The 21,769-nt window shown below is 41.4% G+C and overlaps 1 protein-coding gene across 8 annotated transcripts in view; it reads right to left on the bottom strand.

Moving 5' to 3' along the window:
- The window catches only part of CNKSR2 (connector enhancer of kinase suppressor of Ras 2), a 215,695-nt gene that overhangs the window by 175,666 nt on the left and 18,260 nt on the right, over positions 1-21,769 (bottom strand). For all 8 annotated transcript variants that reach the window (XM_069784817.1, XM_069784820.1, XM_069784814.1 and 5 more), the window contains exon 2: positions 3,541-3,704. In XM_069784817.1, the coding sequence (XP_069640918.1) occupies positions 3,541-3,704 (164 nt within the window). The remainder of the gene's footprint in view (positions 1-3,540; positions 3,705-21,769) is intronic.

Below are 21,769 nucleotides of genomic sequence, written 5' to 3'. Positions count from 1 at the left end.
TTCAACCAGTTTTGAGATCTCAAAAGATAATTGACATTTTGTCAGTATGACTAAACATGCGCACCCACATCAAGCAGGAATCTACCTGTTGGTGCCACTAGTGTGATCTCAGTTTCATGTCCCAGTGTGAACAGAAAGGGAAGGACAAGGGACATACCTTGCTGGAAATAGAACAACTCTACAGGCATATATCCATCACGGTGGTTTCTCAAGGACCGATCGAAAACCATGCAACACAGTCTTAGCAGCAACAAAATGCCATCACAGACCTCACTACTCCTTTCTTTTAAGCACAGAGAACATTTCATTCATCTTGCCCTTTCTGACATACGGATTTTAGAACACACAAAACTGCACCGAGGCAAGGTAATCTATTGAACGTGCTCCCACCTTCACAAACCGAAGGAGAGAGGGAAGAGACAAACCACATCAGTTGCATCACCCGCTCTCTCCCGGAGCACGTTCAGCTTCAGTGATGGTACGCGGTACGTACACCCCCACCATTATCAGCCAGCGTGACCTGTAACGGCAGTAGCAGCTGGGCAAAATCTTTACTCCTCTTTCTCAGAAGCACCGTAGGAAAAGAAAACCTGTGAATCTCACCCCCAGGATGCTTGCTCTCCTGTCAAGAGCACAGTGTGCCAGGCTGGCAGCCGAGAGACTCTGCTAAGATGGATAGCACAGGCCACCATTTGTTCCCTGATCAGCTAACAAACTCCGGAGGATCCATTCGTTGCAAGTGCTTATGACAGGAGGGGAATACTGTGAGAGACCGTAGCCACCCACCCACCTTCTGTCAAAAATCAATAAAGAACATCCTTTAAATAGTGCCATCAATCATAACTGGTTCCCAACTATTATTGCAGCAAGCAGCTTGTCTACTTAGCACTGTTCAATAGCCTCCACCTGGGTTAGGGAGGTCCCACACTCTCTCCATACCAGCCAAATATGCTTGTTCAGGCTTTCCACTTTCCTCCAAGAAGAAAATGTTGCCCTGTGAACTACAGGCATGCAACACAAGCAGCTGGTTTGCCGTTTGCCGTATCCACAGCTGACAGGGCAGAAACTGCAAGTAGAAGTTTACCCCCAAAAAATGCTGGGAAGGGGGGCAGGAAGAAAGCAGCTCGTAAAACACATCAGCTATCAACATCGCAGAAGCTTTTCTCATTGATGGCAACTCGGTCTTCGAAACTCTCCCCTGCAGAGTGAGAGCAGGAATGAACAGCGGGAGCTGGTTCTGTTGTCCTCAGTGCCAAAAACTGTTTAGGTGGTCACTCACTAGCTGGGAGAGAACGGGGAGGAGAATCAGAAGTGACAATCCTTTTGTTTTTTAATGATTAGTTTAAAATCAATCAGAGATTATGCTTGCAAGGCAAAATTAACATTACTATTCCTACCCCATCATGCCGTACATCATCTCCAGCATCCAAATAGAGGTTAACTCAGTTGGATCATACACTCGTAACTCATGCCAAATTCTATCATGAAACCTCTGGCAAACTCCAGTGAAACAGAAAAAATAATCAGCTAATTTTAATTTAAAAAAAACCTTGCACAGCAACTACCTGCACTAGCAGTTATCCTACATTAGACAGTCATAGGCTTAAAGTTCTCCTAAACAATACAGTCAACATTAGAGGCTAATTGGAAGAATGGGCAAGCACTAACCAGGGCAGATACTTACTGATGCAATAAAAAAAAGGAAAGCCCGTAAGTCTAGGACCAGTAGAGCCAAAAGGATTGTCTCTGAATTAAATTTCCTAAGAGGTTTATCTGATTGGTGAACAATAAATTCAAATTAAGTCCACTAAAATCAATATAACAATCACATTTTGTATCCCTGAGGAGCCATGAGGAGCCAATTGTGAGACTGCAAAAACCTCAGCTTAAATTAGAAGCCGTGATCTGAAGGCATACTATTGTGTTTCAGTGATGAAGTTTCCTTTAAGATGAGCTCAGAAAAGCAGACAACACTGTATGTGCAACAAGGACCAGGAAGGTAGAGACTTGCTGCATGAATTAAGGATGCAGTGTTAGCCATCGCTACAAATTCCTTATTTTATATTCAACTTAGTTCCATACACTTTTGCCTAAGATAAGGGAGCTACAAAGACAAGTTGTGTTTGTTTGTCTAAAGATAACATCTGTAATTACATACCCAGGAAAAAAGAAATTTCAGCTAATAAACAAGGGTTTTTTCTGTGAAAATAGGTTATTTTTGAAAGAGCCGCACTCTGTCTCCCTGTTTGCTTGTCATCAGAGTTCACCCTTACTTAGATTTTGTCTCAGTTAATTAAAGTATTTACTTTCTTGTTTCCTTTTGCACTGTCTGATGAGAAAAGTACTTTGTGAATAACTCTATGTTCCCTTCTATACGTGTAGCTTTTTTTTTTTAGGATGGCATCCTTTCCATTATTTAGAAAACAAATAGATGAGTTAACTTATTGCACTGAGCCACTTTGCAACATTATTAGAAATACTACTCTAAAGAACAGAATCTAAGATGTGTTTAAAACCAAATGTCTTCCTGTATGGAAAAGCTTTTCTCCGCTTTTTTACTTCTTCTTCTGCATTTTTAATTTTTTTTCCACAGTCTTCTCTTCATTACCCCTCACATCTATTTCCCAAAGATGCAACAACAGGATATTCAGAAAAGCTGCTGCATACTGAGAATCCACAAGCCTTTCTGAAGAGCCTTTCAGCGTACCATCTTTGATTGCCTCTACTGGGATTCAGCTTTCTTAAAGCTGCTTCTGAGCCCTGGAAAAGTAGTATGCATTAAAAATCCACAAAACACCACTTTAGGCAGTCAAGTACATCTTAGCGGAGCTGTTCACAATCCTTCCTACAGTGGAGAATGCAGACAGTGTGCCCAATCTATCACTAATCTTCACAGGCACACACAAAAAGTTCGTAAAAAGGGTGAAGTCAGCACCAAACCCCTCACCGAGGGGATAATCCCAGTTACGCATGACACAACCTGACTGAAAGGACCATTACCAAATCCCTCTGTATGTGCCATCAAAGATGCATGTATTATTTACACATAGGATAATTATTTCAGTATTTTATCCTTTCTACTCTGAAATACAAGCAGCTATGTTTCAGCAAGCTTGAATAATCATCTAAAACATAATTTGCATCAAAGGATCAGTGAAAAATTACATGGTTAGTATCAGGACATTTTGCTTGTAAAGGGCAACCAACACTCAATTACTGCATTCACATATATAACTGTTTTACATTCCAAACCAAACCCACTCTAGCTCTTTTGTGATTTCAGATAAACTTTTCTTCTATAAAGACAGATATGCAAGCCTTAATTCTCCGATACCAATTTATTTCACAAGCATCATCCTATCAGTAGATATTGCTCTTTATCTTGCCTCTGGTTTAAAATGCTAAATTGTTCATACATCACATGCCAGGAGTTTCTTAAACCACTTAGTCTTTAGAACTGGAAATTTGAATACACAAACTGTGAGTATGCAAACACTGTTCACTCCCCCCACACACCCTGTTTTGCCCCAAAAAGTTTACCAGCGCGCAGAGCAAGTCTACTGCTTCCAAGATAAGTTCCTGATGGCCAATTCGTGTGACTCCAAGATCTTCCAGTTCTTGATGAGTAATGCGTAGTAGCTGGTCGCCACTAATCTTCTCTCTTTCAAAGTTCTTTATATATTGCTGCAGGCAATCATCAAGACCTGCAGAAACAGGACAGAAGGGAAGACAAATGTTAGCAACGTTTTGTACTGCCATAGGAAGTAAAAATGGGCTGGAACCAAAAATCTAGCCAACAGAGGATACTTGCCCTATCTTCAAGAGAAGTATTTCAACATTACAAAAAATTTAATGCTACCCAGAAATCTTAAGATTTGGAGAGCTATGGCAGCCATGGCTTTTCCACCTGTGGACAATACCAACCGTTCCTGAACCCCAAAGAGAGCCCTGAATTCTTGTAGTGTACCATGCTACGAATGCCTGCCTGGCAGCCTCTCATAACAGGTACGTTAGCAATGCCTCCATGACATCTGGGAGGGGAGAGGAGGAGAGGAAACAACGGGAGGGAGGAAGACTTGCATCCTTCTCTGGGTGCAGCATATCAACATATGCTGTTAATTATTACAGCACAGTAAGAGACTGGAAACAAGGGAAAGCTTTTGTGCCAGAGACAAATTCTAAGGGAATAATGAGTGTGAATACGCTAAATGCCATACATCCAGGAGTGACTAGCTATCTGTGCCTCTTTACCTCTGCCATGGTAGGCTGCATGACGAGGAGGGGCTGATGGAGATGCCCTCAGCTAGGGACCTGTCCCTTCATGGGACACTTGACCACAGTGCCCCACGCAGTGGCACACAAAACGGCAGTGCCACGTCGCAGCGTCTCTCCTACTCCAAGGGGGTTCATAGGCTGCTGAGCCACCCGCAAGTTCGCAGACCATGCCAGCCCCTAAAACAAGCTGCAAGGAGCTCTAGAGAACAAGAAAAGTGGTAGCACTGCGAATGCATAAACTGGGCCCCAACTGCAGCAGCAGATCCAGCTCAGTGTACCTCACTCAGAAACTGTATGGAGTCACTCACAGCACACAAATGCTTACTGAGCACAAAAAGCCACTAAAATCAAGACCTGGGTGCGCTCCCCAGAAGCGAGTAATCAGGGAGCAGAAACAGGCCCGTTGTACCATAAAAGATCCTAGAAGTGCTCAGGACATAGACGAGTGCAGGGTTGCACAGGACCAGGTCCTGCTTTGGGGGCCACCCCATTCTAGCTATTCAGTTTGATTATCGGTCTAATGACACGTAGCTGACTCCATGGTTTTGCCTGGAGCAAATAGCCCTGCAGAACATGAGATAATCTGTCATGCACCTCTTCCCCGTCAACCTTTGCCTAAGAGGGCCAGACCAGTACAAGGAGGCTCTGCAGCGTGTGCATCCCTGTGCCAAAGGGATAAGGAAGACTCTTGGGTATTTGGTGGTCGATCTAAAATTTGTGGCTGAACACATTCTGATGGATCAACATGACTGCTACCAAGTAACAGGATTTCACAAAACCTCAGTGCATTAATTTAGCTGCTTCTTGAGAGCTACCACCTTTCTGATGGTTGTCTTCAAACAATCCCTAATGTTGAAAAGACATCTGCTCGTTAGGTTGCAAGGAAGTGAGAACATTTTCACTTGCTAATGCAAATGTCTGCAAAATCTGAAGATACATGGAGGCAAAAAGATCGATCTGACTCTGAGCCCCAGCTGTCTCCTAAGAGCCCCAGCTTATAGCATAAAGCTTCTCTAAAACTGTTTTTGTTGCATTATTGGTTGTCATTCACCCCTTTTAGGGTGTAGCCCACCTCCAAAGGGACTCACAGGAGGAACATGTTGGTACTGCAGGCAGGGATGCCCCAGCTTGGCCCTTGGGCAAGCGTCACCTATGCTCTGTTCCTGCTACAACACACCGGCACAATCTTCACCTGCCTTCAACTTCCAGAATTTACACACCAGAACTGAGCCACACGCAAACACGCTGTAAACCCAGTACTCTAGCACCAAGACACAGGAGCAGGTCCCCAGCTCCAGCAGCCTCCGACCAAGTCCTCCCAGAGCCTGTCGCCTGATTTCTTGCCTCCGAAACAAAGCCACTTAAAGGTCTAGGTTAATCGAGCATTTGGAGCTATGCCTTCCATTAATTTCCCTTCCTAAGCAGTTTCTCAAATCAGCCATATACTCTATTACAACATATGAACAGAGAACAAAAATGGTGAGCAGGACCGATCATGTATCACACCTTGCCACACAGCCTGGTTCTCAGACGTGCTTGACCGGCTTGTGAGGAGCTAAAAACTTTGCCCTAATTCTCCAACAAAGAAAACACAAATGGTTAAAATTTCAGTGAAAGCAATGATCTACTAAAGCTTTTATTCTCCTGAGTTCCATTCCCCTACAGTAGGGGAAACTGAATGATCAGAACCACCAAGACTGATCCATAATATGATTTGGTTGCCACACATATGCATGGAGAAGAAGGCAGGAACACTCTAAGCTCAAAACAACACAGCCTGCTGCTTTGTGGGGTGCCTCACTGTATTTTTGATATTTTCTCCCATTGTACTTAAATAATGAATACTCTGCCTTTGGCCTTACAACTGCTTGTTCATCAAAAGTAATGTTTCACAGTAAAACAACACAATACATGCACAGTCAGTGTGATGTACAAGGGGAAGATCTTAATTTCTCTCTTTCTTAGACACCATTGCTTCAGAAAACATCAAAGAGCACAAGTCCTGCATACTCCCAAGGCATTTCAATGGGAGCCCTCAATTCATCCAAATACTGCTGTCTCTCTCTTACATGCTAGGCAATGCTCATCATTATTAGCAAACAGACAAGCAGCAATAAAAATCAGGTATTCTTCTCTGCCTGACACCTGAAAGTAAGGCCATTTCCAAGTCCCAGTGCCATAAGAACTCATTTAGACATTTAAATTTAGGTTGCGAAAGGAAGTAATTATTCTCAAATCTTCTTGAATCCACTTTACTTGTTCACACACACACACAAGATACCATTATCTTGAATTATCTGACGTGAGCCTTCTTGATTTATCCATATTTGTACGTATTTTCTCCCAAAGCCCTTCTTAGCCCAGATTTTCCATCTGATATATTAATTGCACAAACTGTTTTACAAGCAGAGTCCCATGCATAATGGCATTTATTTTTTGAAAGAAATTGAATATTCTTGACAATACATAAAACATTTCATCTAAAAAGGTATTAAAAATAGGCCATACATGTGCTTTTGCTAAATGACTAAAAAAGAAGGCAGTAAGTACTTCTGATATTCCTGAACTTAAGTCCCACACTGCTTACATAGACTGCTGAACGAGAATAATAACATTAAAATATTTGGCGTCATCAGGTATCAAAAAAATGAATTCCCGGCTAAGAGACTAGGAACACAAATCCAGAATAAGACATGACAGATGCACCTAATAAACACTTACTGACAGTTAATTCTAAATAAAGCCATTACTCTTCCTCCTCCTGCTATCTATGTATTTTTGTCACTCAGATGTAATCTAGATGGATGCACGTAGTTCATATAGGGTAAGAAAAAAGCTTTAAGACAACAAAAATATTACCGACAATTGCCTGACTCACCAATTTCATAAAAACTACAGCCCGGAAAGAACAAAATAATTTAACCATAGATTGCGTGACATTTTCAGTATAGCTTGCCACAATTACTTGCCCTCGTTCCCCAAACAGAACAACCTTTTAAAGTAATTGATTTATGTCATTCTATTTCTTAATTAAGAGAGCAGCAGTTCTTTTTATAAACAAAACTGCACAGATACAAAGACAGGAAATAATAATAATAATAATACCAAAAGGCTGCCAGCATTCCTCACCCACACCTTTTGTCCCCAGAGCCGCAGCAGACGGCCAGCTGCTGCTGCCTTCCCATCGACAGGAGGGGACCTGCAGGGAACCGGCGTTCCTGGCTGATAACGCCATTTAACTTGGGACAGGAGAAGTTGTACCGAAGAACATCAGGTGCCTGGGGTCCGTGGAAACACCCTGGAAGCTCAGGGGGAAAGCACAGCTCTCTTACGAGCACTCTGTCTTTCACAGTACTCCTGCAAGTCCAGCCTCCACCCAGCCTCGACGCAGTAGTAAATTTTCCTAGCTGTCAAGGTCTGCTCTGCTTCTACCCCCAGGTGCCCTCATATCAGAGGATGTCACACAACCCACGTACCACAGGAATCCCAGCAAATAACTCAGTTTGATGCACTATTATTCCCTGCTCCTGGCCTTGGGTGGGATTAAGGTTGCCAAGCACCTAGCGGTCCTGAATATTTCAAGAACAGCAGCCTCTGTCCGAAAATCAGGTGCGTTGTTATATTCTGGGTGCATAAGGCCCCACAGTGTATCAGACGGGTTTTGAGATGTCAATACACAAGTAACAGTCTCACATTCAACAACTCTGCTCCTCACCCAAAACAACCCCAAGAATTTTTGAGTATATGTAAAGGTACAGATGTTCCTATAATTACAGACCTTAAAGTAGAACTGTGTGATGGTACTCCTCTTCCTTTTAGACGTACTCTTTAAAGGAAATACTATGTATTATTTTTTTTCCCCTTTCTTTTTTCTTGAAAGATTCCTCATCTTGTGCTCCAGAAACAACACAGACCTCCAAGGACACTAACTACTCAAGCAGCACTCCCCTACCCTGAATGTTTTCCACCTGAGCTTATCAACTCCCCTACCCTGAATGTTTTCCACCTGAGCTTATCAACTCCCCTACCCTGAATGTTTTCCACCTGAGCTTATCAACTCCCCTGCCCCACATGCTTTCCACCTGAGCTTATCAAGCACAAAGTCTGGCAATGCCGTCTGGATCCCACTGTACACTCACTACCTGGCCAGTTTGACTGGGGCCTAGAAGAGCATTTAAGACGTTAAGTTAATACATTGCACTTCTTTGTCAGCCGGCACGCCCCTGAGGTGTTATGTACACAGATGGACTATTCTGTGCATTAACAGAAAAGGAGCAACTCTTCTCATTAAGATTAAAGCAAGCTCTACCTCGTCTGTGGGACTAAACAAATAAACAGCAGCAAAAGTAAAGAAAGCTCCTCCAAAAGAAACTGCTCAGAAGAGTCAGTGCTTTTAACATTAAAAAAACACTTCTCTAGATAAGGTTCTCTTGCAAGTAGAACATACTGGAGCTGGGTTTTTTTCCCCCTACTCTGTCATGGAGTTCTACCTTGTGCGGGCCAAATCAGAGTTCATCAAATCATTAACAATTCTTAATGGCTCACAGATGTGAAATCGGGTGGGGGTTTATGCAATTAATTCCTTTTACTACAACGGCACAGTAGAAACTGATTGAGAAATGTTTAATTTCTATTTTTCACTCATATGATTTTCTGGAATAAGAAGCGCTAACCTCCAGGGCAGTCTTCTGTGCTTGCATCTCCTAACTAATAACACAAGTGCACACTTCATGATCTCTCTGAGGTATTGGTCTTATTTTGATGTGTGTAACAGCTTATCTTTTGAAACAAGCGAACCGACAAAGCGCCCTGTAATTCAGTGTCAGAACAGGTTCTGCACATCTGTGGTAATTCAAACTCAAATGACCCTCTCCATGAAATGTATCCTGAGGTTCTGATCCCACAGTCTGCTCATCCTCTGAAAACAGTTCGGTCTTTCCTCCTGCCTCCAAGAGACTAAGTAGTATTAAAATACTTTCTCTACAGCTAGATCAGAACTAAAATTTGTAGTTCAGCTGCTCAGATACACATAAGGCAATACAGTTCTAAAAATAGTGGCAACTAGGTAGAATATTCTTCCCCAAATTGGTGGCAAAATAATTTTTCCTTAACATTGGAAAACTACAGTGAAAATAACAGAGTTTGCATCCTTATCAGTCCTCTTTTCAGTTTGGGGTTAAGGGAAAGATGATGAACATTACAGTTTTAACTACCATACCTGAAACTTTGACAAGGAAGTATATTTTTATGCTCCCCTGGTAAATCAGAATGAGGATGCAAACTGACAACTTCCCTTGACAAGTCCTTTTTCTGTAAGCCCAGCATTTACTGAAAAGCAAAACCATACACACAATACATGGAGTAATTCTGCACAACAGGGAAAGACACACAGCTTTCTTAAAAAACAAATGACAGGTTTGGGGCTTTTCTTTTTCTTTAAATATCAGGCAAACAAATTCATCTTTCAGTCTGAACAGAAAGAGTACGCCCTCCCTGAGCTCCCTCAGTTTTATGCCTTAACAAAGACAAATTCAAGCAATGGGCCGTAGCACACAACTTAACAAGTCATTAAAAAAAAAATAAATTTAAACTACAGTTTAATATAAGCTGTGCATTTATGTAGCACTATCCAATACCTTTTCAGATTGTAAACTATTATTTGTAACATTTTTACCTGAACTACCATGATGGAAGGGACCACTAAAATGTTCAATGTTCAGGAAAAAAAATCATGGTTGCTTTCTCCGTGCTCACCATTAAATATGCATTAAATTTAAGCCAACTGTTCTTAAGGACTGACCACCTTTGAAACTGCACATGAGTCTACTTATATTTCAAACTTAAATGTTCAACCGAGTTCCTGGTAGTTAAAACACTGTGCTACGACTTACGCATTTGCCCTAGGCTTTATTAATCCAGAGCTGGTAAACTACCAGCCTATTCACTTTAACTATACAAAAAGACAAGCTTTGCTCATGCCAAAGAGCAAGACAACCAACCAGAAAACTTCTTCCACCTCAGCCAGAGAGCTGCTCCTGGGCACAGACGCCGCAGGCAGCCGGAGCGGGCAATGCTCCCCGCCACAGCCGCTCCTATCTGGGGTACACGCTCACGCTTCCTCCCCTGGAGAACCGGAGCACGAGGGGGGAGACTAGGAAAGGGCAGCTTTCCGCACAATCTGTACGTGGGAGATGGCATTTGGAAACTCTCCACGCCCCTCAGTCTGAAACCGAGAGCGAGCCAAGCCAGCCGCTTCCCCACCTGAGTGGCAAAGATAATTCTCCTCTGCCCACGTAAGGGATGCTCACGTAAGGGATGCTCGCTGCTTCGGGGTCTTCAGCACCTTCTGGGCTTCATATGTGACAAGCAGATGTCACGGTTATCGGTGCCAAAAGACAGAGCGAAGAACAGAATGTTTTAAGTGCAGTAGATGGCAAATGCCTACTGTGGACAGGATGGCTGCAAAAAAAGTAACGCCCCATCCCAGAGGAACACCGCGGGTAGGATGGGGAAAGAAACACCAGAAGCAGCTTTCACTACAGATTGCAAAAAAAATTGCACTATATTTGAAACTGGGGGAAAAAAAAATATATTAATTGCAGGCTCTGGATTTATGAATGGGTACAGGATTAATGAAAAAAAGAATTGCCAAATGCCTGGATTACAGCAGTATTTCCAAAAGAGCAGGACAACCACTTTGTGCACTCATTATCTGCAATTTCAGGCAAAATCCCTCTAACTGTAAAACACATTTGTCCTTCACTCTATGGAATTATTCTCTCTCTGTCACTCCCTCCTCCCCCCCCCGTATATATCCGAGTCAAAGAAAATTCCAAAAGCATTAAAAACAAACATTTTAAATGACTGAGAAGATCCAAATAATTACTCCTTCAAGCATAACATGTGCATTCATAGAATATAGCATAAGATTACATACTTTCCATGTGCAGTTTAGGGTGGAGGTATTTTTTTCTAGGAACCTTCAACTGTTCGTAGTCAAAACGTTAGCTGAGAGATACTGCTAACTGAAAACTACATTTTTAGACAATGAAAGAGAAACACAATACGTAACAACCCCCACTTTATATCCACTGGATACATACTACTACCTCCAGCAAAGCTCGTTAAGCTTGTAGAATGAAGAACTCAGAAGACAGAAGATGTGAACATGAGAAGCAGCAACGTAACCCAAATGCAGCCCCTCCTGAAGGTATTACAAATGCCGAGACCCCGGCTACTAGACCAGAGGTACTGTGTACAGCAGTGAGGTTATTAAGGAAGGGATCGCCCTGGGCTCCTGAAGAGATGTGCAGAATGAGGAACTGAAATATTTTTTAGTATTTTAGACCTCGCACATTGCTCTGTTTGTTCTTTTTAAGGTCCTTGCCAGGAGAAAGGCCTGCGGTCGGTCAAAGGAAAAGCCACCAGTGAACGAGGAGATGGCATTACGGGAGGTGCGAACTTGGGAGTCAAGGAGTGCATTTGCGACAGCGGTGGGTTGAGACAGAAGTTTGAGGTGAAAGAAGTACTGTCTCAAGTCACTACGTATTCTGTAATTAAAAAACAAACCCTGTTTGAGGAATCTAACTCTGAAGTGTCTGCTGTTTCTGTGCCTGCAGATACACCCTCTTTTCATGATCGTGAACTCTCACAAGACCTGGATATATCAATCGTATGACCACATTGGCAATAAATGGCAATTTTGTTCATCAGAAAATTGCAGAATCATCAAGACTGAGTGGATCATACGTGGCTCATCAACAGCTCTACTTTACAAAGAATTTTACACTGACCAAATTTTACAAGGGTTTTCTTGAAAAAAGAAAATGAAGTTTTAAAAAGGAGACAGAGAGACAGAAAGTGTACATGCAGACTAACTACAAGCATGATTTAAAGATACACACGACTGAACTGGGTGCAGTTTCTAATAGGAGTTATTTTCAATAAAATCAGTCCTTGCTGTTAGACTACTTATAATCAGGCCTTATTATGGCAAGTTACACTTGTTAATTACAAGAATAATATCCAAAGTGTTCTGTTTAGCTGTTGATAAATGTAATCATTCATATTTCTCTGGGTGCTTTTTGTTTCCATTATGCCCAACTGTATAGCAAAGCCAAATCTTTACACAAGCACACAGAAGTTTTGCAAAGTATTTGAAATCTTAAAACGTGGATAACACTGCAACAACCAGTGTTGAGCTCTTTCTATGAAATTCAAGGATTAGTATCCCTGATTATCAATATTGTTCTCAATGTAAGAGGTTATAATTATTGTTATATTTAGGATTCCCATTATTGGATTACAACGACCACATTGTTCAACTACAGCTGTGGCCTTTGCACACGAGAAGTGCTGACGTGTGCTGAAAAGTTAGCGTGGCTGATAATGGCAGCGGAAATCTCTTTGCTAGTGGAAGGGAGAGGAGCCAAACAACCCACAGCATCATTAAGTATAAGGAATCCCTCAAATGAAGCTAATCAAAGGAATGCATCCATTTACTCCTCATAAATACTGCTACACCCAGCTGCAGGGGCCTAGGGCAGCCACAACGGGGATGGGATGAGAAAGTGTACGTTCACTCTTATAATTCTATGCATAAAATGACAGATTTTAAGCTCGGGGTTAGAAATTCAGCACAATCTGGGAGGCATCTAGAGATAAACTGGAAGTATGTGAACTGTAATGCTTTTTTTTTTTTTGCCTTTTTTGTTTGTTTCCCCCTCCCCCCCCCCCCAAGGAAACCTACTCGTATTCTGAACAAAGACCAGATAGGCTAAGGTGCGGGGGGGTATGTTTGTTGAAATATTGTATTCTACTAAAACCAGAAGTTCTCCAATAAGTTGTCCAAGCATTATCAACATTATAAGACTATAAACACTGAATGAAATACTCTCCCAAAATTTCAAAGACAACATGCCATTATTGTCTCAATTTTTTTCCTACTTAAATCTATGCCCTCGTGATTCTTGAAGCAGCTTTGAGGACATGGAATGTACCATCAAAGCTTTGCAAAAAGCAAGAGGAGAAAGTGGCATTGTCATTTTACATGTAATAATACATTTTTATGATACACAAGAATCCAGCCAGTCCAGTCTTATTCAGGGCCCCATGATGCTAGAGACTGTATAAAGTAATACACAAGGAGACATGACCCGGACCCAAGATGCTTGATAAACTTCTCTTTCTCCATGAAATTCAGGCTGGCTAGCTGATAAAGGCAGATCCCTCAACAGCTACTTTTATTTCTAGTCTGTTTCACTTTGCAGTTTTCACACTTTCACAATCATTCTCCTTCCATTTTTCACATGTACTCCAGTTTGCAGAGTACCTCAGGAAAGGGAAGTCTTCTTGGGTCCAATCAATGTTTAACTTCTTCCTCAAAGTACTACATTTCTTCTCCAATTAGTGCATGTAAACTAGTATACATTGCAACTGTCTTAGCATATAGGCATTTTTCAATCAACATTATAAAATTAGGGTTCTAAATACCATTAACTAACAGCTATTTGATTTGTGTTTCATCAGATAATTTTTTTAAGTTTCAAATGCTACCATTTTTCTTCTCTAAAATGATTCCTTGTACAACACCTGTCTGCACCACTACCACTGTAGGGATTTGATGTTTCCTAAGAACTTGCTACCATACATCAGACTATAAGTAGTAACTTTATTACTAATTGGTTCCCCCTAAAATATAAAGCCATTTATGAATGAGCACAACAAAAACATTTTCCCAGCAGTGTCCTTCTGACTTTAGAGTTTCTAGAGGTTTAGCTTTGTACTAGCGCAAAGTAACTTTACAAGATCAAAAAACAGTTTACTGCTAAACATATAATATTCTGGTGCCTGCAAACAAAAAGGCAACACCACTGGTTTACATGGGGAGAACAACTGTCCATCTAACAATAGCGTGTGGCTTTATTACTTCTCCAACAAGGGTCTCAAGTAAGCAGTGAGTACTACTGATATTAAAACAAGCTGAAGTGAGTACCGCCAGGTTCAACACACCACTGGCAGAACAGTGCCAGAGCTGGAAAGGGCCAGCGAGGGCACAGTCCGCCTAAAACAAACCAGCCCTCCATCTGCCCCAGCCCCGGGGTGACGGCTCCGCGTTTCCGACTGCAATTGCATTAATGCGTGGCACCTGCCTTCCCAACAATTTTGCACCGCACAGCCGTGACAAATCACCAAATTCCCAAATATGACTGTACGCATTGAAACGCAACCACCATATCCCCTAAGGATGGGAGGCTTTGTCTAAATAGGTGTGGTATTGGCTTCTTCAACAGTTTAGAAGGGGCTATAAGGCTGAAACACTCCCTCAGGACTTCAGATATGAAAGTATTAATTTTCCATAGCTTTTCACTGTCTCCCATGATTATTCGCAGCTGCGCTTCACACTAGCACATATGACTATAGGAAGCGCAAAGCCATCAAATGTCCAAGCCTACAGCAGGCAGGCAGGAGGGAAAGTTTCTTCAAACTCTGAGTGAACTCCCTCCCGTTCATTCCTCCTTCTCGCAACGCCCATGCAATTCCCAGGCTCGAAGTTCTCTTTAGCAGAAGTTCACACAATTCAGCACAGTGTGAGATTTGGGATGGTTTTAGAGTTGTGGGCAGAAAAAGCTGTACATCCCCCTCCACATGACAAAGAAACATCTGTAACTTAAAATCACTGGTCAAATACTTTGATATGTGTAGGAGTGTCTTGAAGAAGAAAGGGAAAGCTATACTTCTAATATTCATCACTTCCATCACTCCACATACGATGTCTCAGTAACCATCCCACCCCTTTGCAAAATATAAATGAATCATATATTGCAGGGAAAAAAACAAGTATAATATGTAAGACAGTCAGAAGATGTTTATGTAAGCCAAACACACCCCTGACATTAACCAAGTAAGTAAATAAGTACTGGTTGTTCTTTCAAATGCCTTTCCATGTTTGCTTTTTTACAGCATGCTCCAGAGCAGCCACGTTAAATACACTGTTGTTGTCACAAGAAGGGCCCTCCTCTTCCCTGTCCCTCACATGGGCTAATACATGCTATTATGCAAAATAGTCAAATAAGCTCTGCCACAGTCTTTAGTATAGTTCTTCACCACAAAAACCAGCTTTGCTGCCAGGAATTTATGTCAGAAGGCATCCTTTCGGTGCGAGCAGGAACATCGTGTCCCCAAAGAAATAATACAACAGTTGTTAAAGTTTTCCTGTATCTCAGTACTTTACACTGTCTCCCACCACTGGAGAAATCTGTTAATGGTTCAGATAAGGCTTCAAGATTTATTTGGTGATGCCATCACACAGGGTCTGTGGATTTCATGTTCATTTTGCAACAGGAGCAGTTCCTCAGTTTTGCTCCACTTACATTGAACCTCTCTCTGGAGCAACAGTGGCCAAGATGCTAGGCTTGCTTGGGAGTGCTTATACGATGACTTCCATCCATGCTGCAAATTATTCTTCCTTCCCCTACATTTTATTTTCCTTCTAATACCAGCAAAATCATCCAGCGTTCACTGACTCTATCTGTCTTCTCTCAGGAAGGATTTCAGAATTCAGAGAGAACCCTAATGACATCACCCATAATTGGACAGAATACGTTCAAATAACCTTACAAACAGTCCTACAAGAACAGCTTTATTACATTCTGATATGCACAGATCCAGTGTATGTTAAGAAGTCGAAAACATTTCAGTTTTAAGCTTCTTGGCTAAGACAATCTGCTTCAAACTGCATTCAAAGTAGAGTGCTTTATATAAAAGTACATGGAAGGACAACTTTACACGCCTGCTCTTCCCCGCTCTCCCGCTTGCTCATTAGGAGAGAAGAACACATTCCATAATGTAAAATTTACAATATGAACCATAAGCCTGTAAAGTGGGAGTGCAACCCACACAACTGGATCATGGCAAAATACATTTGTTAGTTTTTTATTTTCTTTGGCAATATACTTTTTAAAATAATGTTGTCAGCTTTGCGTAAGTTGTAAATACATAAAAATTTAAAAAACATCTGTTGAAGTGACAACCTAAGTTACACTTTAGCTAGTTTCTCATTTTGCATCATCACTCGCTCATACAATTTATCGATATGAGCAAAAAAGCAGTAACTAGGAATTAGACCCTTCAAAGATTGAAGTAATCTACAGCGACATATTAGTCTCTTGCAAGTCTCCATCAATGTTATATCCCCAGGCAAGAGAAATGAATGTTCGCATGGAAAGTAATGTGCACACGTGTCACAGAAAATTCATAACAATTTGTTTTTAACTATTAACTGCACAGCACTAAATTAATGGTATGAAACCTGTCCCTGAAGGTCTTTCCCCAAAAGAGGATGAGGTACTCCATTAAGTATTAGCATTACACACTATATATACGTTTGTGCAAAATGCTGCAGTTTAGCGCTACTAATGTTTTATAATGCACACATGTATGCACATTTACTTAACCATTTCAGAGGCCTAATGCTGGCAAACCCAAAGAAAAACCTGAACTGCCCACACTTTGCCACTGTTGTAGGCAACGCTGAGAACCATCTATGGGTAGGAGGAAGATGCGCGCTGTGCTCAGCTTCCCAAGCAATTCAGGTAGAAAGAGGCCAGAAATATCACAGAAAATGCACTGTCAATGAGAGCTCTGCTCGTACAGAGCCCTTCAGAAGGCAGCACAAGGTAAAGTGATGCTCTCGGGTGTTTTGCTTACCTGTACTTACAAACCGCCTTGCCCTGAGCCACGTGGAAGGCATGGCAATCTAAACCAGAGCCAAGATTTAACTGAGGCTGCAGTTCCACAAGCTCTAGTATATTGTTGTCATAGCTTATCAGATAAAAGGAAAAAAAAAATACATTTAAAGTTTTACCACTGAATTAATTTTGAGCTTGGGTTTCCTTTGTGTGATCTTCACCCTTTATTGTGCAGTATCCCTGGCTGGTAGAACTAAATACTTGTATCAGTCAGCGTGGGATAAAGGGTCCCACTTGTGGGTATTCCTGCCCATTTCCACAAGACATCACCAGGAGGTAAATGCTGTTTAACACTTTCTGTGCCAGCTGTATATAGCCAACGGCAGTATACTTCTTGGTCTTGCTCCATCATCTCCTGCCCATTTAAGCATTGTTTACTTTATATTGAAAAGTGATGGAGAGGGTGTATCCATACAAAAATAGTTAAGTATTTTGGTTAGCACCTCATCCAGACCTAATCAAAAGCTGAATGAAAAACCAAAACCAAATAGTACAAGAAAATATCTGAATTTTCACTCTGCACAGTTTAACAGCACTTGTTTTATGTACTAATTTTCTTACTGTATGAGTGATTCCTTATTCCATATTTATTCTTAAAAGTGTACCTGAAACATAAGGTTAGATGCCATTTGAAGTAGTTGTAAAACCTGAATGAATTAATAATAATTACTATTCTGATCACAGTAATTCTGGCTGACTTTGCATGCCTTCCTCCTTGTCGCTAACGACTGAGGGAAAAGACTCCTTGTTACCTGCCACAAACTCCTTTGGTCTCATTAAAAATAAACTTTCTGAACCTGAGTGAGACTTCAAGAGTGGGTTTTTTTGAAAGACAGAGGACACCTTTATTTCCAAGTACTTGCTCCGAGGTATCAAATGCATCATTTCCACTACCATTCCCAAATGCCAACCAGTCTGTTAAACACGTATTTATCAGCTCTATTCTGATCCTGCACTGCATCACATGCATCTTAGCGCTTATGTATTATTTCAGCCTCCCATTAAGAAACAGTAATACCTTAACACTCTTCAGTTCTTTTAGAATCTCTTCGCTGACTTGAACTATTTCAGAAATAACAGGGCTTTTAATAATAAAGGATGCATGAAGTTAAGCACTGGTACATAGGAAATAGCAATACTAATGCCTATAAAGATAAGGTGCAATTCCCTTGCTCATGACAGGTTGTGCTCTGCTGAAATCCCCTTCAGAGCTGGTTCTCTGCATAACGGCCAGTTTCACAACTGTAATAGGGAGAAAGTGAAAAACTGAAAAAATTTCTGAAGCTTTAGTATTAATAGCTTAGTATTAAAATTTCAACAAGTTGTGGGTATATTTTTGAAAAGTAACACTATAACAATATAGGACACGTGGATTTCTGGGACAGTACTTTTTAACAAGCAAATGAACACCAAATTTTAGGGTGAAAATTATGGGCGGAAGGAGATTCTGGAGACTTTTGAGTGGTTTTGCAACATGCTGCCCCATCACCTCCGTCAGCCTGTCCTGCAGCCGGATGATAGGACCCCCCCATGAAGACCACTGCCTTCTGCTCTGCTGTCCTTCCGCTGAAACTGCAGCATTCCCACCTGCAGCCCCCTGCCACAAAACAGGGGTACTATGGCTTTGGCACAGCAGCAGAAACTTGGCTGCCAACATCTGAGCACCAGTGATGCAACCCTTAATAAATGAAAACCTCTAACACGGCTTAAAATATCCTGCCATGATATTGTGCCCATAAGACTATGTGGCCAACTCGTGGTTACAATCAGATAAGAAAATCTTAACCACGGGCAAGATTTTGGCGAGAACCCTAACCGCCATCTCCAGCAGATGGGCAGGGAAATCTTGCTAGGATTCCCACTTGGAGAACCCGTCTTACCACCAAGCTAGAGGCTGCATAAAGACTAGGTAAGCTTTACCTACATCAACGTCACTCTCATTTAGTCCTTTCCCAGCACCACCACCAGCAAAAAATCTCCTCCGCCCATCTGTTACTCTACCAGCCAGACCCACTCCCTCTCTTTATCTCCTCACTTTCTTTGCACCTAAACAGGAACGGGGAAACCATTTTATTCTAGCATCCATTTCTCATCCTCCTCTCTCTCCCTGCACAGCTCCGAGGTCAGCATCTCCTGCAGCACGCAGCTTTCCTAAGTGGCAGGAGCCGTACAGCAGACTGACAGAAGCCTCGATGATTTAGCTGCTGCATGAGAGCTGCTGCTAACACCAGCAAAGCCACCCAGAAAGAGCGTCACTAGTTTCACCTTACTGCTGTTACTTGGAAAAATCTGTGACCAGCAATAGAGGTATCAAAGTCATCCTCCAAATATAAGGCTGGCAATATTATGGTGCACCAGAACCAGAAAGAAAATGATATTTCTTCTGCATAAAAATTCAAACTCTGAGCAGGCTGTAGGGATCCTCCCTCCTTATCAGGAGAATTGCATCTCCACCATTTGTAGAGAGAATTTTATTATAACCTATTCGCATAAGCCACTCTTTGCCAGATAGAGCAGTGCTTTGACTTCCAAGCATTCAACAGGAGATCCTATTAATGAAACACTTTTAACCCACGTCGTTCAGGTAGGGAGTGATTCGCTAACATGTCTCACGAAGTCAGAGCACCACGTTAGTGTTGGGCCCATCTTCTCTGACACAACTTGACACTTCAGTCATATGTTAAGCTCCAAAGCATCTGTTCCATAATAAACTGTTATATGCTTGCCAAGAACCTAAGCACTGCCTTTTGCATGAGTATTGCTAAGTTGCAAGCCATAATTTAATACTCATCTGACATTGATGGTGACCCAACGTTTAATGCAGCTTAATGCTCTTCTGATGCCACTGATTAAATTACTGCTCAGTAGTCCAGTTTCATAATCTACAATTTGCAAGGAAGCAAGACAGATATACAGGCACTGTCTCCTCTCACATCAGTTAAACTGTTTACTGGCCAGGAAAGGTTCCCTAATTGAAGTTATAGGTAAGTACGCTACAATGCATCATTTGTCAATACAGGATTTTGTTCAGATGCTTTAAGCCAATTATATTATTATGAAAAAAAGCGAAGCATGAATTATTCCCAGGAGCAAGGGGAAAATATGGGTAAAAGCCCTGACCCAGCATGTGCAATGACTTCATAACGTCCTGAGCACTGTCCAGGAAACTCAGTCCTCTGGCCAACAGGAGTTTCTATTCATTTTCCCCCCACTAGGTTGTTTAACAGTTTGGTCACTGCTTAGACACAGCTGTGCAAACAATCTTTCAATGTTTGGCCTGATGCTATTGAACTCCATCCCAAAATGTCTCTCCCCTCCTTTCTGCACATAGGATTAGGAAGGCTAATTTGGACGCAGAGGATTAGAGGCTTTCACAGCCCAACTTAAATCATTAGATCCTAACATTTCTGAGTTTTGAAAGAATTTTACTAAGTCAGATATAAATTTAAACTTGCTAATTAAGACACTTGGTAGCAACAGTACTTCCTAAATCATCTCTAGAAGGCCTATTCCCATCTTGAAGAAAAAAATGCCCAAACATTTTAAAACAATTAAAAGCAATTAAACAAAAGCAATGAGAAAGTATTGTTTTAAAAACACCTTGGATGAGAACAACTAGAAAAAGTTTCTGAGGGTACAGACATAAAAAACAACAACTGCTTTTTTTAGCTTCCCAGAAAGTAAATCTTTCATGCCAGATAAAACAGAGGAACAGTGTCAGTACACAAGTACTTTTGCAGGACTATTCATTATTACATTATTTTCACAGCTATTGGCAACCCAAAAACATACCACCCTCAGTAGAGTAACTAAGGACTAACTACATGCAAATTGAATGCTGGATGCTAGCATGAATGCAGTATTAACGCTGCAGAAATAAAAGTCAAAATCACAAAATCCCCAGAATAAGGTTTCCGAGGTATATGTACTTCAGCTACACTGCAGTTCTCAAATACAGGCCTTGGTTCTGAGACCATCCACGCTTTTAACTTCAAGCACGTGAATACTCCTACTGAAACTAGAGCAGATCATGCCAGTGCTTTATGCAAGCGTGAGCTTGCGCAACTTGTTAGGTGATGAAGCTTTAGTTCTAGTAGAAAGCTGCAGAGTTACTCATGTCCTTTCAGCTGTTAGCCAGCAGAGACTAAAGAATTTAACTGATTTTATGGAAGGTACAAACATCAGACCTAAGTATGCTCTTTCCAGTCTCTCGCAGAAATTAATGTCATTACCTTAGAATATTGTGAAAATCTCAAAAGCATCAGCATTTGGAGATGTTAAAAAAAAAAAAAAGCTTTCTCATCAAACACACGTTATTAGCCAGTGTTAATATATAGAATGTGTTAAAAATTAATTCTAATACAGTTTTATACAACTGTAAGGCCTATTGACGTCTTCCTTCATTTTTGGTTTTTACCCAGAAATGTTTTAGTACTGGTAAAATACCTGGATTCCCATTTTTCCTGAATTTGGTCTTCAAGACTTTTCCATGTTATATATTAGGAAAAAAACCCCAACAAGTCAGCAAGTGTTTTGAACATGCAATAGCTGATAACGAAGTGTAAAGGAGTTAATCTTTGCGCACAACCTCAAAACGTAACAGACTGACCACAGGAAGGTCTGCAGCTCAAACCCTGTGGTGAAATCTCAAGAGGCAGGGTCCCACATGTCTCTGTGAGGTGCTTGTAACATCGGTTTCTGAGACTTTAAGACACTTTGCCAAGGATAAACATATTTTCACGATT

This window comes from Haliaeetus albicilla, chromosome 6, assembly GCF_947461875.1.
Source record: "Haliaeetus albicilla chromosome 6, bHalAlb1.1, whole genome shotgun sequence".
Taxonomy (NCBI): domain Eukaryota; kingdom Metazoa; phylum Chordata; class Aves; order Accipitriformes; family Accipitridae; genus Haliaeetus; species Haliaeetus albicilla.
This window is presented reverse-complemented; position numbering and strand designations above follow the sequence as displayed.